A 16,529-nucleotide genomic window follows, 5' to 3' on the forward strand; every position below is an offset into this window, starting at 1 on the left:
GTACCTGGAACTCGGAATTCAGGATCGAATTCTAAAATCGATAAGTCGAGTCCATGCGGGTAATGTGCCACCCCCCGTCCCAGCCCCGATGGAATCCGTGATAATTGACTGTTCTCATGCGAGGCGGCCAGACTATTACACGAAATCCATGGGTCGCGTTCTTCCATATTGGATCAGTCATTTGGCATGTTAACACGCTTCGACCCACCGTGGCGCCGTGTGACAGGGGGTCATTTTGCAAAAATCCTCCGCACGGACACAGGATTGGATGAACCCATTTCGCCAGATTGAAACGCGAACTCGCCACATTATTCCATAGGTTCTGGTTATGCCGTTAATATGCTACACTAGCTTGGCCTCAGCTGCAGACAGGAGATCCTTTGGCCCCCCCCTGGACCTAGGAAAGGGTGTTTTTACCCTTCGGAGTTCAAGTGGGCGCGGGCAAAGGTTGACAGGATTAGGATTCAGAATTCAAGGTTGTCAAATCCAATCCTAGATCGCCCCTCATTCTCTAAGTTTTCTAGGGACGTGTCAGAGGGTGGAGAATCTGACCTGGCATTTCGAACCTTGGATAACTAGGACCTTCCCCCGCGTCTTGGACAGGAGGAACTTGAGACGGTCGCGAGTTTCAAAGTATATCGAATGAGGAGGCTGGACTTTGAAGCTGGATAAGACTCCACAACTGTTGTTCTTTTCTTGGTTGTGGTGGGTCCCCCGGTTGATCTCCTCGCAGTTCTACAGCTGGATTGGCGATCGCCCCCTCAATCACTAGGATCTTTTTCTGTTCTGTTACAGGAGCCAGCGCTTGTAGAAATTACCTATTCTAGGAAGACTCCAACTAGGGAATTAGTGGAGGGTCAACGTACGAGACGAGCAAAAGCACGAATAAATCAATTCCCTGAATGAATCTAGGGATGGATTGGGCACTAGGTACATCTCGTAATGCATAATCCCCACTACATTCCATAGGGGAAAGTCTCAGCCAAGGTTCATCTCAGATCCAACTATGCATCCCCTGTACACTCTGACTGGCTCTGGGTCCTTGCAGGTCCTCCAGCCGCCTGGTCCTTTCTGGCTCCCCTGATGGCGCATACCGGAGCTATATCTACTCCCAGATTCCCACTCGGATTCTTCACGGGATTCATCCACATGCTCAACGTCGTCACCCTCCTTTTGACATCCCTATAATTATTCCATTTAATCGTTATAATCTCTCCTTTCCCTGCAGGTTGCCAAACTATTGATTCAATTTGAACCAACTCATAAATTGTGGACTTTGTCTCTCCTGATAAAATTCTCCGCTTCGACAGGTCTCAAACTTCACCTCAGTTAGGGCTATCGATAAGGGTTGACACGACAACCTCATCCTTGCTGCATTCTTTTTAACTGCCACGACTTCGCAAATTTCCATCCTGCTGGTCAGGAATTCGGTCATCTCATTTGCTTTTGATTGCTTTGTTTCCCACAAAGCCATTTGTCCGTCCAAGCACGAACAAAGCCTTTCATTTTAAGTGAAGCTACTCTAACGCACTTCATTCACTTGTCTTCACTTTGTGCTTGCTTCACCCTCAACACTTCAGGCTATTTATTAGCTTCGACTTGCCCCTCTACCCACATCATGCAGAACAACACCTCAGCAACGATGGCTCTCAACCGGGCTGCCCTCGATGAATTCGTTACCCAGCGAGTCACTCGGGAGATGGTTAGCTATTTGGCTCAACAAGCGTCACAAGTGATTCGGTGCGAAGCCCATGTGACCAACTCTGTCAGCCAGCATGGCCAACCGACACCCCCTGCAACACCTCCCATGGATCCAGAAGATCCCTCTCTGCCCCCATTGCCCTCTACTGAAGTCTTCATTGCCTCTCTCGTTGCTCGGTCGCAGGTGCAAGTGCCCACACTCATGAGCTCCCTGGTGTACCTTGGCCGTCTGCGTGCTCGCCTGCCCCCCGTCGCCAAGGGCATGCGCTGCACTGTGCACCGGATCTTCCTCGCCTCGCTGATCCTCTCCGCCAAGAACCTTAACGACTCGAGTCCCAAGAATAAGCACTGGGCTCGGTACACAGCGGTCAAGGGTTACGAAGGATTCGGCTTCTCACTACCCGAGGTGAACTTGATGGAACGTCAGCTGCTCTTCCTGCTGGATTGGGACACCCGTGTGACCGAGGAGGATCTGTTCACATACATGGAGCCCTTCCTCGCTCCCATTCGTCAACGCCGGGAGATTCAACTGCGCGAGCAAAAGGCCCAGGAGGAGCATCAGCGCAAGCAACAGCAGCACCGTGAATGGTATGCCTCTTTGCTCACCAGCATCCATGATATCTCTACTCACACTCGTTCCAGGCGTCGTCTGCATGTTTCGGCGGATCTGCTGGCCAGCCGCCTTCGTCGTCAAAAGCTGGAGGCTAGAGTTGACGGTCGTCGGGTTCCTGATAACTCTCTTCGTCGTCTCCCGAGCCATGTCTCTTGCCCCAGCATCCACACCACCCAATCTCCGCAGTTCGCTGCCGAGTCCGATCGCTACAACCCATATACCCGTCACCGAACATCGCCTCACAGGCCCGCTCGATCGATCTCTCCCCCATCCATCCGTGATGTTCCCGGCCTCTCTCATACCGAGACTTTCAACTCCCTCTGCTCTCGTTCGTCCAGCGTCGCCCCCAGCTCCCGCGGTACTCCAGGAAGCATTAGCACCGTTTCGTCCCATGGGAATGATGATTTTGCTATCTCCGACTCGAACAGCAGCCCTTCCGCCTCTCTGACCTACAGCTACGTCAATGTTGGCGCCATGGACTCTAAGCAACCTTTCGAACCAGTCCGCCAATCCAGCAAGAAGATGAAAGTCCACGGTCACTCCGGCGGCTTCGTTGCCCGCTTCCTCGCCTCCGCCACAGGCTCCTATGGCCGCATCGGTCGGCCACACGCTTAAATCGAGCTGGTCTCGAATCGTGACTGGCGCCAATCTAATACCCCCTGCATCTTGCAATTTCCACCATGCTCTTCCTTTCGTCCATTTATCTCCCCATCTCACATCTACATTTTTATTTCTGCTTGGCTAAAAGCATTTCACCCGTTGATACGTCTTGACAATACCCTTCATTTCCCAGCTCAAATTTGTCACCTCTTTCATCCATTAGATATGCCACTCTCTTTACTTCTTTCACCCGCTACGCTACACTGCATTCAGGCACGGCGTTTTGGTTACTGGTCATTGGTACGGTTCGGTCTGGCCGGTCTACGGGTTTTCCTTTCTTGAATCATTTTCTGGGGGTCGGTTGGGATGATGGAATGTTCATTAGACGCCTGTGTCATGTATCTACTGGATGTATTTACCCTTTTTTCATTTCAATGTTCTACCCAATCCCTGCGTTGGACGTACAGTGCAACGTACTTAATCAATGAATATCCTGAATTTGAAACATCCGATCCCTATGCGTAACCGCTACAGTGTGTACATGTACAAGTAACTGTACATTCCTTGCTTCCGTCTCCGTCCCGCAAATATCTCCGCAACTCAATATGGCAGACTCGAGGCAACTGGTCGTGTTTCAACGGTCCTGCAAGGGTAAGGCTATGCCCCACATACCTTACCCTCCGGTCCACCGGTCCGGCGGCGAAACCTTTTATTACCCGTTGCTCATTACAGATTTCTTTTTATTGCCTAGGCGATCGGTAGGTATCCAAGACATGCACATAAAAATTCAATAGTTAGATCTTCAATCGTGGAAGTCGGGCTAGTTGTCTATGTAAATAGAGTAAGACAAATGGAGCGCCCCGCCACAATGCCCCTAGCACGAGCGTATAGAGTTGCATCTGGTGGTGTCGCGTAAGTAAAAATGGATACCTTGCTTTGGATCGCTGAACTGGAATCTGCTTACAGATAGCAATGGATCGACGCTGGTCGCTTTCAATACGGTCGTCATCCACCGAGTGATGGGTGAGACGGAGATGAGATCCATGATTGAAGGAGGTCTGGAATGTGCGGATGTGCGGTGTGTCGCAGATCGTTTAAGTACGGTGTAGTCTAGCCCGTGTAGTGTTGTAGAAAAGAGTATGATAGATAGAATATCCACTCGATCCTTGAACGTGTGGAAGCGAACATTATGTAGTCAGATCACGGAATGATCGCTATCACATTAATTGGGCTTACTGTTTCCAAGGCTATCTCACCTCGTAACGAACCCTGTAAGCCCTCAACTCAAATTCGTGACCGTCAAATCCGGATGCCTTAGGGGAACCAGCCCGTTTCAGCAATATGAGCAGCGCCCGCGCAAGAGATTCCTTAATAGGAAGAGTAATCAGTGCTATGGGGCCAAATCAAAGGAATTGAATAAGCGTGATATGATCTCTCGCTCCGTTCAACAATGATCGGACTCCGGACTCCGAGTAGTCGCACGGACTTTGGGTTTGCGACGAAATTTCGAGGTGCATTTCTAAATAGGGTTTGAACCCATTTTTGGTCGATCGTGCGGTTGCCACAAGGGTTGGAGCTGGACCAGTGGGGCTACAATTTTGGTGTGGGGGATGGGGGCGGTTGTGTGTGGAGCTTGGGTACTTGTGCTGGAAGAAGATGGTTGGAAGCATGTAAGGAAACTGTGGAGGGTAAGTTTCTGAATATTGAGACCGTTCGCAGCCTGTTCGTTCGTCTGAATGTACTTTTGAAGAGTGATTTTGCAGGGTTGACAATGTCTTAGACCGGGGGTGGTCGACCGTTGATCTATGTGACGGGTCATATATCTCGGCCCGGAACAAGCTAGTAACTCCTAACTCCCGAAGTCTTACCAGAACGCGGCATTTATTGGAAAATTTATAGATCTAAAGTAAGACATGGGATAGAGGTTAATCATGATAAAGGACCGTGGTAAAGAAGAGGGGACAGCACGACTGGCTACGTCATAGTGGATATATCAGGGCCAATAAAAGGTTTCAATACTAACCTGATATTGTGCCAAATCTCGCCCTTCTCGATGGATTGAATCGTAAGTATACAAATATTTTTCTGTATAGATGTCTAAGAGCCGTCCTTAGAATAGATTAGCAGTGAAAGGAGCTGTCATGAGGTAAATCATTCTGACAATGGTCATTTGTAGATGAAAGCAATATTCAATCATCACTTAGCGTGGTATCAAACCCCACAAATAATCAGCCCCTCATCGCGGACAGTCTAATGCTGCAGAATAGTGAAAACTCATTCAACCCACCTCGACCCGTGTATAACGTCCAATATAGTCATGGCTCAGATCGCGATACTCACGGGTGGCTGTAAGAAACACCCCCACAACATGAAGAATATCAAAAGAGCCCCAAATGAGGTCCCTAACATCACATAGCAAGCGGCATAGGCCTCGACGTCGCCCAAAGACTCAACAGCACCGCAAACTGGAAAGTCCACATAATCGGCAGCAACAAACAACGCGGTGAAACCGCAGCATCCAGACTCAACAATGCGACCTTCCACCAAGCAGACATAACCAACTACCAACAACAAGCAGCCGTCTTCGACAAAATTTTCGCCGAACACGGTCGTGTGGACTTTGTGTTTGCAAATGCCGGCATCGGACAGGACCCCGGGGCTTTCTTTTCGACACATGAGACTGGGATCCCGCCGGAGCCTAATATCGAGGCACTTGTGGATACTAATTTCAACGGCGCTATTCACACGAGCTACCTGGCGATGCACTATTTCCGACGATCTCCACCGGAGAGTAGGGGTGGAAGACATCTTATTCTTACGTCGAGTATTGGGGGATTCTATCCTTGTGTTCCTACCCCGATCTATTCGGCGACGAAACGTATGTATCCTTTACCTTCATTCTAAGTTTTCTTGGTACTATTTGCTGATACTGTGGCAGATGGGCTGGTGGGATTTACGCGCTCCATTGGGAAGAAGCTTGCGGAGGAAGGTGTTAAAGTGAACGCTATCTGTCCAGGTGTAGTCGAAACATCTTTGTTGACGCCTGAACTGAAAGCTATTTTTGGGAAAAGCCTTGTTCCAATTTCAAATGTCACTGACGTGGTAATGGGAATCCTGTCTGGCAATGAGGTGGTTGATTCGAAGGGTGTGATTGTTTCCGGCGAAGACTTGCATTCGCGGACCATTTTGATTTCTGGAAAGAATCATTACTTTGTTGAAATGCCGGGGATTTATGATGAGGAGTCTCGGATTACTCTGGAGGCGATGATGGGTTGATGATGTGTCAATGTGGAAGGACGTCAAATGTATCATCCGAGTCTCAGGGGCTTTAGAATGGATCATATCAATTTGGAGGCTGAGTGAATGATCGTTGCTAGATAGTGGCAAGATTTGAATAGAGAACTGTGTCTTAGAGTGCAATCGTATAATTTCATATAACTAATCATGCTTTGATGTGCGAGACCTAAATCGACACTTTAACCCATGCTGCTTTGCAAACCAGAATGTCTCAACTTTCCATTCAGGATGTTCAGATGCCCATTCGATTTCGAAATGGCGAATAAGCTGTGGAATCAATTTCCCCATCTCCATTATAGAAATGTTCTTTCCAATGCATGTGCGAGACCCATATCCAAACTACTAGATGTCAGTCCCGACTTCTTAAATTGAAGCTCCAGGGAACCTTACCGTCATGAGATGCCGGTCCATACGTTTCACGTCCTCTTCACTAGACTCCAGCCACCTTTCAGGTCGAAAGTCTGCCGCATCGTCTCCAAAAATAGACTTGTCATGGTGAATAACAGCTGGGTTGATTCCGACAATGGTTCCCGCCTCTAGATGGACTCCACAGAGTACAGCTCCACCTTCGGGAATCATACGTTCGAGGGGGAATGATACTCCGGGATGACATCGCATTGCTTCTTTCATCACCACTTGTCTATGGCAAGTCAGCTTTCCTCAATCAAATACTCTCATGGGGTCAGTGGGTGGCTCACAAATAGGGGAGCTCCAGGCATTCAGCGTAAGTGATATAATCGGATAGTCGTCCTGTCGCATCAGCTTGATCTATCTCTTTTTGTAGCTTTTGATAGACTGGTTCGTTTTGGACGAGGAAGTAGATAATAGCACGAAGGGAGATTGCCGTCGTATCGCTTCCGGCGAGCCTGTCAGGTGTCAACAATTTTCAGATTCACACGTAGGATTTTCTGGACTAACAAGTTATTGCTAAGATGGTTCATGATATCGCGGTTAGACATCGGTTTTCCCTTTATCTCTTCACTTCTGAGCCATGCCAGGAAGTCTGGCCGATCATTATGCTGCTGCGCGGATTGTCGATCGTAGTCATCAATGCAGTCTTGAGTGATCTGAATAAGGTTAGACTTATGACCTTCATAAAGTAAAGGGGCACTCGCCTGGACCATAGTTCGAAGAGGATTAGGAACAATATGAAATGGCTGAGCAGCCAAGAATTTGCCAACCCAAGGATCCCCAAGCGTCCAAGAATGAAGCCAGGGAATCTGGCCAGCAACCCCTCCATAGCGTAGTCCAGCCTCCAGCCCACCAATCATACCCTGTACATCCTCCCGCTTTTCCATGAAGCCAAAACGGCGTTGAAATGTAATTGCTCCGATAACATCGAACGCATACCACTGGAGCCAGGCACCCAGGTCAATCGGCTGCCCTTCCAAGTCTCTCATTGCATCGATGAAGATCCTGGTACATTCATCCGCGAACGGCTCAAGCGATTTGATAGATGACATAGAGAATTTCTGAGCAACTGGTCTCCGTAATGCCTGATGGGCGACTGGGTCACGCACTGTGAACAAACTAGGCATTACTTTGTCCTCGAAGAAAGGGCTGAAGACATCATAGAATGCGGACTAATATCATGTCAGCTTTGGTGGTCTGTTAATGCTCTTGAAATATACCTTTAAGAACTTGCTTCCTATTCCGTATATAATGGGAAGTGTGTTAGGATCAGAGATGTCGACAGTGTTCGGTCCAGTACGGACAATCGGACCATATTCTTCGTGCAGGCTCCGGTAAAATATCGGGGCGTCTCCTTTGGAGATTTTCCATGCGCGATAAAAAGGGGTGAACCTAGCGATATTTGGTCCTGGGAGAGACCTCAGACCTGGTTTCAAGGCAATGAAAATATATTTGATTGAGAAGAGAAAGATTGTCACAAGAATGGCTGGCCAAATGTTGCCCTGTAAGTGGCGCTCTGCCTCTGATAGAATCCCCATGGCGTGGATTTTTTTAAACGGAGAGTCCCACAATATGCGTAAAACTCTGCCCTCTTGTGCGGAAATGATACGCTTATATTTACGTTCTGAAATAAGGATTCCTCTCCATCCCCACAGAATAGCAACGGGCAAGCAAGATTATGGGGTAGATCCCACCTCCAAGGATCTACAGGCCCTAGAAGGTGGGATCTATGAAATACGTAGATGAAAGTGAGGGGTAGAGTATTCTAGCAAAGGGGATCTTAGCCAAATGACGATACTAATGTATAATTTCCTTGGCTTCAAATCCATGCCATACTGCAGAGCTCATTCAATAACAGTGATCATATTGGATAGCAACGATTTAGCTACAATGATAAATCTACGTGCCCATGTACCCCAGGACTAGAGAGCTGGCCGGAATTGAGACATCAGCCCCTTGGCATTCTTAGACAGTATTTTCTGCGCCGTTCCCGATCCAAAGCTCTCCTCGAGATTATCGTCCAATCTTTTGGCCAAAGCCCCAACAGCAGGAGCCGGGGTGTATGGATAGTCACTCCCATACACAAGTCTAGATGTATCGACAGCCCGCAGCATTCCATGAATCTGGTCCGGGAAAGGAACACCAGCGATATCAATATAGAAACGAGTCTGCAGCACGTTCTTGATTTCCTTCTCTGTTACGGCGTTCCCACCTAGGAACTTGGAAAATTCCGCAATACGTGATATGATTGGCGGTAATGTCGCTCCACAGTGGCATATCAAGAAAGTGATTCCTGGGCACCTAGTCACTGTTCCAGAAGTGATAAGACTGGCGATGGAGCGGGTGGTATCGAACATGAATTCCATCAAGGGGTTGGGTACTCCTGGGTTCGGAGTTACCCGGATGACAGATTCAGTTTCCGGGCTCTGTATGTGGCAGCTAGTCGGATGGAAAAAGACGGTTGCTTTTCTTTCGCTGAGTTTGTCGAACACTCCTGCGAACCTTGGGTCTCCGGGGTAGATGCCGTGGGAATTGGTCAAGATTTGGAAACCTACGGCACCGAGGTGGTCAAGGGCGTAGTCGATCTCGGCAAGAGAGCCTTCGACATCGGGCAGTGGAAGGGATGCGAAGAAAATGAAGTGTTCGCTGTGCTCGGAGCAAACCTTTGACATGTCCTCGTTGATTCGGCGGGTCAGAGACCGGGCCTCTTCGTCATTCCCCGGAGTCAGATGTGTGCCTGGTGACGACATGCTGAGAACTGATTTTGTGATGTTGAGCTTTTTCATCAGCTCAATGTGGGAAAGGGCATCCCAATCCTGGGAAAATTAGCATATCTTCTCTTGATCTCCGAGACTTCTGGCTGATGGCTCACCGGAATCGCTGGCATTCCGTCGGGATGGCCTCTTCCTGCGAAGTCATTCTCGAGACAGTACTCGCGATAGGAGGCCGGTACGCAGTGTGCGTGAAGATCAATCTTCTCCATGTTGAATTGTCGATTCCAATACCTGCGAAGCTATTGTGGTAGGTGGTTTACATTGACACGACACAACCATTTGTACCTTTCTGCCAAAATGTGGAGGGGCCAATGGATGTCCCCGCATTGAGTGACTGCCGTGGTGGGGCTTATAGAACCACAGAATTCGATCCACGGATTATTTGCTGATTAAAATACATGTGCCTCGCCTTTAATATTGTATGGCATCCCGACTAGTGCTCTTGGACTTTGAGTCGCTATATCCATCACAGCCAAGAGTCCAAGATCCACTTGCTTATCGATTAACCAATGATGTCAAACCATCTTCCGTGGTTTGGCTCCACCTACCCAGTTGACAACGGATTTGAACACTTTAATGACAGGATGATTGACTAGTGGAAGCTTCTATTTGCAAGGCTCGCCTGGTTCAACTTGAAAGACTGCACCCAGAGGCAGGCATTTTTCGAACCTTGAAATGGGCAACCAACCCCTTACAGTTTTCTTCTACTTGCGCTGATGGTAAACTAATACTAGACGTGCTACTCCTAGTTCTAGTATGTTTTTATTTTGTTTTTGATTTTTTCATATTACTCCTCAACAAGGCGAGCGAAGACCATCTTGTTATTGTTTGTGACCTGGTGAGTAGCATTCTCGATGACCGTTTTATCGAGAATAGCGAGATACGGGATAATCTTGACCGCCATGGATAAAGTGATGCCACACGAGTCAGCTGATGCGTCACCATAATTCCCAATCCAATGCCCACGTCATGAGGGTCTGAAAGGTCAGTCAGCAACTTTCAGCTGCGGTGGGCCTCTATCTCCCCGGGTTCCCCGAGATGAACCTCAGATCGGCGAATCCTTTCTTGATTGGGTCGTACGACACCGATCTGCACAGATCGTACATCTGTAAATTTCTTCATCCCTGAACTACTACAGATTTATCTTGGCTTCCACGTACAAAGCATGTTCGATATGTACTTTCCAAGGAATTCGAGGAGTAGAGTTTAGACTTATTAGCTACATAGACCGATAGTTTCAGCACCGAGGACGGAATACCTTCCCCTGATATTTACATTGCAGGCATCATGAAGGCTGGATCTTTGCAGTGACATTTCTTACGGAAAGTCTTGAGACTTGATCCCAAGCCACAGCTATGCTAAGGTTTGACTTTCACTGTGCCTACCGGATAACTTTCCCAGTCTTTACCTCTCATGGCCTCAATTTTGCCCTCCACGACGTGAGAAGCCTTACAGATAAGCATTTCCCTCGTACTACCTACCTCAATGTACTTCTCGCATAGCGGTCTGGATCATACATCAAATAATGCCTCGTAAAGGTTTGCGACACTCACATCATGGATGTCTCCAATGCAAGCGAAGAGGTGTCAAGGTATGTATATCATGAATCGACGAAAACGGAGGGCCTTTGGGCGGACTCAATTGACGTTGAATTCAGTGTGATGAGAAGAGACCAACATGCGTGAAGTGTGAGCGCCGCCTAGATTCCTGCCGCTACACTGCCTCCGGCCCTTGGCTGTGGACAGAACCCGCCGTTGCCGGACACAACTCCACAAAGTACTCAGAAGTCGTACTCAGCCCGAGACCATCAACACAGATGAGTCGTGGAATTGGAATCGAAGTTTCACCCATCTCCACCAATCTCTCCACTGGACCCCTAGACCAGTCATCTCTAAGGCTACTACGAAACTGGACGATAGGTACTGCCGCCACTATATCTAGAAACGATACAGATCGTCGAATATGGCAGATTGGAATTCCCCGCAGGGCTTTATCTAATCCGAGCCTATTGCATGGCGCTTCTGCGGTTTCGGCAATTCATCTTGCACTTATCCATGCAAAGAACGTTGAGCGCGAGCAACTCATCAAAGTCGCTGAACACCATCAAAGCGAAGCAATCACCTTATTGGCCCGTCTCATGGAGACGAATCCTCAGGCTCAGGACATCGAGAATTTCTTCCTTTCCAGCCTATTGATCGGCTTCGCTTTTGCCTTTTCTTTACCAAATCACGGATCATCTGATCCCCTGGAGGAAATGATTCGGATTATCTGGCTTGTAAAATCAATGATGAAGTACTCAGTACCTATACTAACAGGCATAAAGTCCAACGAAATGAGTCAACTGACTCATGTTGAAGAACCTAGTCCTTGTCTATTAGGGCCTTCTTACTCAGCCATCTCTGCTCTATACGCACTCAATAACACTCATACAAAGAGCCAAGAGAATCATCAAGCTTTCCGCAAGGCCATCAATCTTTTAGAAGGTCCTTTTGCTAAGATAGACAGTGGTGCGGAGCTTACTTCAAAGGCCGTCATGTGCATGTGTGAAATATCTTCTCAATTCTGTTCTTTATTGCAGCAACGCCATCCTCTTGCGTTGGTTGTTTTCGCGCATTACTGCGTTATACTTCACCATTTAAGACGGCTTTGGTGGATTGCATCTTGGGGTCAGCGTGTGCTCACTTTTATCGACAGAACTATGAGTCCTGACTGGAAGCACTCTATGGAGTGGGCCCTCAATGCAACGAGACTTTGAGAATTTCGTTTCATTGGAGCTCTTCAAAGATCTCAATTTGTGATCCAACTTCTTATTCACCGTGACCTTGTATACCAGATACAGCTTGCCGGAAGCTCATCGCCCTAAAATCCCGGCATGCCATTCAAATAGGTGACGAATCCCAAGTCTTTCATGCTCCTGTTGGGACAGTTCTGCTGCGTCATCGGAGTACTCGCTCAGTGAAGGCCTATGCGCACGTCTTGGTGCAGAGTGACGACCAAATGTTCTAGAGTGGGGGCATATTACGAGTCCTGGTCTACACGATCGAGGTCGTAAAGCCGAAAATTGATACCATTGCGCAATACTAGCTAGCGGTATCTGTTAGTTTCAAGACTCTAACAATATAATAACCCAATGTCAGCACTATCCTATCCAGTCAAAGTTTAGATAGGGCTAGTCGCGAATCAAGTATTTTACGCCATAAGAAAAACGTAACCTATCAGTACTATATAGTATGTAGTCCACTCATAAATGTCCTGGAGTTAATTGATTGGTTAACAGATTAGAATCTGAGGTCTAGCCTAGTAGGTATATGAGGGTGATTTCCCTTTTGCTGAGAGGGGAACCGATAGCATTTCCAGCTCCGATTTAGTTGTTCGGACATTGACTGGGTTTCGAGAACCACCGCACCTGAAGAAAAAGAGGGTTCAGGACAAGTTGTTTCCAATGACCATCATGTCGACAATTCTCCCAACCCATACCCTCTGCCCACCGACGATAGCTACCAGGTTGAACCGGCCTCTTCTAACAGATAAACACCAAGACCTTTCCTTTGTCGGACTTTATTCCGCTGGGGCTTGTGATAATGAACCATGACTAGATGATAGGCTAGAATTGGCCACCAACCAACGAGACCCACAAGCCAGATAAGCGGGGGTGGTGAGAGTGGAGGAGAGTTTCTTCTGTCAACAATGCCAAGCCGGCCTGTTTCGACGCTTTTGATTCGATCGACTACTATCGCTGATCTTTGTTACCCCACATCCCTTATTGATCTAGATAACACGGTCGCCAGCGTCTCCGCACGTCCATGCGTTGAGTATACTTATAACCATGGATCACCTCGCATGGCCAAGGCAACGTGCCCCTTGAGGAGCTTTGAACCTTGCCCCTATTTCCCCAGCTTGAACCCGGCATGATGGACGAACAGGATCGGGATGAGACCTTTTGGGCTCCTGGAACGGTCGCTTTGGAAGATAGTAGGTTGCAATTGGCTCTGTAGATAGGCCGAGACTGACCCGTCTAGTCAATCGTACCAGAGACCAAATCATTCTTTTTCCGACCCCCTCGGACGATCCCAATGATCCTCTCAATTGGTCGACAGCTCGCAAAGCCTTGAATTTCACACTCGTCAGCTTTTTTGTGCTATGGACGTTTGTACAACTGGATATCGGGTTTACGGCGTGGGGACCAATGGAAACAGAATTGGGCTTCTCGGTGGACATCTTGAACGCTGGAGCGGCTGTCAATTATGGCGGTCTTGCCATTGGATGTTTCTTTTTCATTCCTTTGGTCCACAAATATGGTCGCCGGCCGATCTATATTTTTAGCGTTGCCCTCCAGCTTGCATCCTGCATCTGGCAAGCAAAGATGACGACTGTGGGTGGTTTTATTGGTTCCAACCTCATCTCTGGCCTGGGGGGTGCAATTAGCGAGATCGTTGTCCAGATTACCGTTGCGGATCTCTTTTTCGTTCACCAGCATGCAACTATGAACGGGTGGTTCGTCATTTTCCAGTCCGCAGGTGCTTTTCTAGGGCCCGTTGCTTCCGGATACATTGTCGATTCTCAGGGGTGGCGATGGATGTGGTGGTGGTGTGTCATCTTTTTCGGGGTGACTTTGATCTGCGTCATGTTCCTCTTTGAGGAATCAAAGTATGTTCCTGTTATACACGGTCAACCAGTCATTTCGCAGCCCCGGCTGGCTCAACAGGAGTTGAACCAAGACTCCAAGGACACCAAGCAGGCCGACGACGATGCCCTGGCGTCTAACCCGGGCATCGCTCGCACGGTGACAATCAATCCAGACATCAGCCTCAAATCATATCGCGAGCGCATGGCCTGGCTCACGGTCACATCAGAGTCTATGTGGCCTCATTTCTACCAGCCGATCGTGACGTTGTTTACCTTCCCAGCAGTAGCATATGCTGCTCTCACGTATGGCTCTACACTGGCCTGGTTTGCGATTATGACTTCGCTCCAGGCTTCATATATGCTCTATCCCCCTTACAACTTTAATGCGATCGGCGTTGGTCTTATGAATGTGGCACCTTTTGTAGGAGCCATGTTGGGTTTCCCAGTGGGTGGCTGGTTGAGCGATAAATCTATTCTCTGGCTTTCTAAGAAAAATGGCGGTATCTATGAGCCAGAGATGCGTCTCTGGCTTGCTTTGCCTTGTGCGATCCTTATTCCCGGGTCGATATTGATGTTTGGGCTGGGCCTTGCCCATGTTCGTATTCCAATTCCTTCGTGTCTTTTTTTGCAGCGGGCTAACATATCCCAGGGCGTACAATGGTCTCTGCTCGCGGTTGGATTTGGACTCTTCGGATTTGCTTTCTCCGCCATTAGTGGCATCGCGCTGTCATATCTTATGGATTGCTATCAAGATGTGAGAACCTTCTTACATGAAAGACTTTTATCCAGTTTAATACTAATACTTTCATGCAGATTATCGGTAACGCTCTAGTGGGTGTGATCTTTATGCGCAACATCATTTCTGTCATTGTGCTCTTCGTGTTGACTCCATGGGTCAATGGCATGGGTATGCAAAACCTTCACATTCTTTGCGCCTTCTTGGCCTTTGGAATCTATCTTATTCCTATTCCTCTTTTACTTTGGGGAAAGAAAGCAAGGGTCTATACTGCTGCATCTTATAGGAAGATGGCCGAGAAACAAGTTACCCACCGTGCGGTATAGCCCGTTGTGAGTGCATTTCATTCTCTTCTATGGGTATTGCAACAGATAAAAACACACAATACTATAATTCTCCAACCTATTTACAAGTACCTGCGCTTTTCGACATATACTTCCCCATCTCGAACCAATAGAACTGGGCTCCAGAGTCTCGAGCCTTCCAGATTGAAGTCAATGAGCCTTTGAACTTGATCTGTGCTTGTTTTGAAAAAGTGATGATTTCCAAGCTTCGAGTCAAGGCGCGCTCTCTTTGCTCTTCGCCCACCACCTCGAAACATGCCGTAAGATATGCGAGGGCAGTACATGGCACAGATCGCCCTGTAAGCTGAATGACAGAACTGAATTGATATTTGATAGATTGAGACAATATTTGTGCCTCAGAATCACGTTGTCCAAACGGAAATCTTAACCGATGAATAATTAGCAAAGCACTCAATTGCAATATCTTGGCCTGTGCCAACAATGCCACGACCTCGGCCTGAGTAAACCTCTCGAGAAAGTCTACAGGGGTCGACGGATGCCATTGATCCACAGCAGCATGTATTTCATTTAACCGAACCATGACTTCGGACCGATTTTCCCCTGGGCCACATCGGAGGAGATTCCCCATTTCACAAATGTCGAAAAAGTGACCAAATAACGGGTAGCTCAGACCAAGATAGCGATCGACAGTGATCCCCCGACGATGGGTATCAATCTTCCAAGACGGAAGCTTGCATTTGAGCAAACATTCAAATGTTTCCGTACAGACAAGACACATCAATAGGTCCATCATCGGCGATTCAAAATCAATCAAGTTCTGAGCTTGCGATTTGATCAGAGTCAACGTGTAATGCGCGATAAGGTAATGCTGTCCATTTTCAACATGCATCGCAAATGTAATCATCGCCACGCTGAGAACGAGTATCGTCGTTAAATCTCTTTCGTCACATAGTTGGAACGATCGAAGGGAGGATACAGCTAAAGCCGCACGTTTATGGCCGATGTCGGAGGCTTTTTTGGATCTTTCCGTGGATTGGTCTCCAAATAGAACCGCCGCGCATGCTACTGAAGCGTTTCTCAGCTCAGGTGTAGGTTGGATAAGATTTTGGATAAAGGAAATATGATGTGATTCGTGAAAACTTGGACCGACTAGGAATTTATCAAGTGGTGAAGGTGTGTTGGTATCTTCCTTTTTCATGAGATTTAAGAAATGTCTTTCCCAATGATCCAGGTCAGAGAAAAGGACTGGGTTGCTGCCTAGCCCGGCATTGTATGGTGAGGGATATTGTGTCGAGAGATCAAAGTTACTTGTGGTGAACTGTGGTAGTGTGTAGGATAACTTCCGAGTGCCTCGCGGCTTTCGCCCCGCCTTTGCAGTAGTTCGTATTGTTTGACAGGCTTGGCCCAGTCGAGAACATCTTTGACAAGGTGCAGTGCTACTGGTACGTCGACACTTCTCCTTCAGC

The 16,529-nt window shown here is 48.0% G+C and overlaps 6 protein-coding genes across 6 annotated transcripts; 4 read left to right on the forward strand and 2 right to left on the reverse strand.

Moving 5' to 3' along the window:
• Positions 1-1,618: 1,618 nt before the first annotated feature.
• N7484_010025 (cyclin family protein) lies at positions 1,619-2,929 on the forward strand (the record flags this gene model as incomplete). The annotated part of the gene is made up of 1 exon (XM_057120412.1): positions 1,619-2,929. One exon carries the CDS (start codon positions 1,619-1,621, stop codon positions 2,927-2,929), a length of 1,311 nt encoding a protein of 436 aa, XP_056969967.1.
• An 853-nt stretch (positions 2,930-3,782) lies between these two features.
• On the forward strand, positions 3,783-4,023 carry N7484_010026 (uncharacterized protein; the record flags this gene model as incomplete). Its single annotated transcript, XM_057120413.1, has 2 exons — positions 3,783-3,826; positions 3,885-4,023. 2 exons carry the CDS (start codon positions 3,783-3,785, stop codon positions 4,021-4,023), a joined length of 183 nt encoding a protein of 60 aa, XP_056969968.1.
• A 1,208-nt stretch (positions 4,024-5,231) lies between these two features.
• On the forward strand, positions 5,232-6,190 carry N7484_010027 (SDR family oxidoreductase; the record flags this gene model as incomplete). The annotated part of the gene is made up of 3 exons (XM_057120414.1): positions 5,232-5,262; positions 5,331-5,792; positions 5,853-6,190. 3 exons carry the CDS (start codon positions 5,232-5,234, stop codon positions 6,188-6,190), a joined length of 831 nt encoding a protein of 276 aa, XP_056969969.1.
• A 162-nt stretch (positions 6,191-6,352) lies between these two features.
• N7484_010028 (cytochrome P450) lies at positions 6,353-8,160 on the reverse strand (the record flags this gene model as incomplete). Its single annotated transcript, XM_057120415.1, has 5 exons — positions 6,353-6,550; positions 6,602-6,851; positions 6,910-7,077; positions 7,130-7,794; positions 7,843-8,160. 5 exons carry the CDS (start codon positions 8,158-8,160, stop codon positions 6,353-6,355), a joined length of 1,599 nt encoding a protein of 532 aa, XP_056969970.1.
• Positions 8,161-8,544: 384 nt separating this feature from the next.
• N7484_010029 (amidohydrolase family protein) lies at positions 8,545-9,605 on the reverse strand (the record flags this gene model as incomplete). The annotated part of the gene is made up of 2 exons (XM_057120416.1): positions 8,545-9,438; positions 9,495-9,605. The coding sequence occupies 2 exons, from the start codon at positions 9,603-9,605 to the stop codon at positions 8,545-8,547; spliced, it is 1,005 nt and encodes a 334-aa protein (XP_056969971.1).
• Positions 9,606-13,304: 3,699 nt separating this feature from the next.
• N7484_010030 (uncharacterized protein) lies at positions 13,305-15,094 on the forward strand (the record flags this gene model as incomplete). The annotated part of the gene is made up of 5 exons (XM_057120417.1): positions 13,305-13,368; positions 13,416-14,617; positions 14,672-14,776; positions 14,836-14,929; positions 15,045-15,094. 5 exons carry the CDS (start codon positions 13,305-13,307, stop codon positions 15,092-15,094), a joined length of 1,515 nt encoding a protein of 504 aa, XP_056969972.1.
• Between the last annotated feature and the right edge of the window lie 1,435 nt (positions 15,095-16,529).

The sequence above is a fragment of the Penicillium longicatenatum genome (assembly GCF_028827895.1).
Source record: "Penicillium longicatenatum strain IBT 33135 chromosome Unknown contig_6_segment0_segment0, whole genome shotgun sequence".
Taxonomy (NCBI): Eukaryota; Fungi; Ascomycota; class Eurotiomycetes; order Eurotiales; family Aspergillaceae; genus Penicillium; species Penicillium longicatenatum.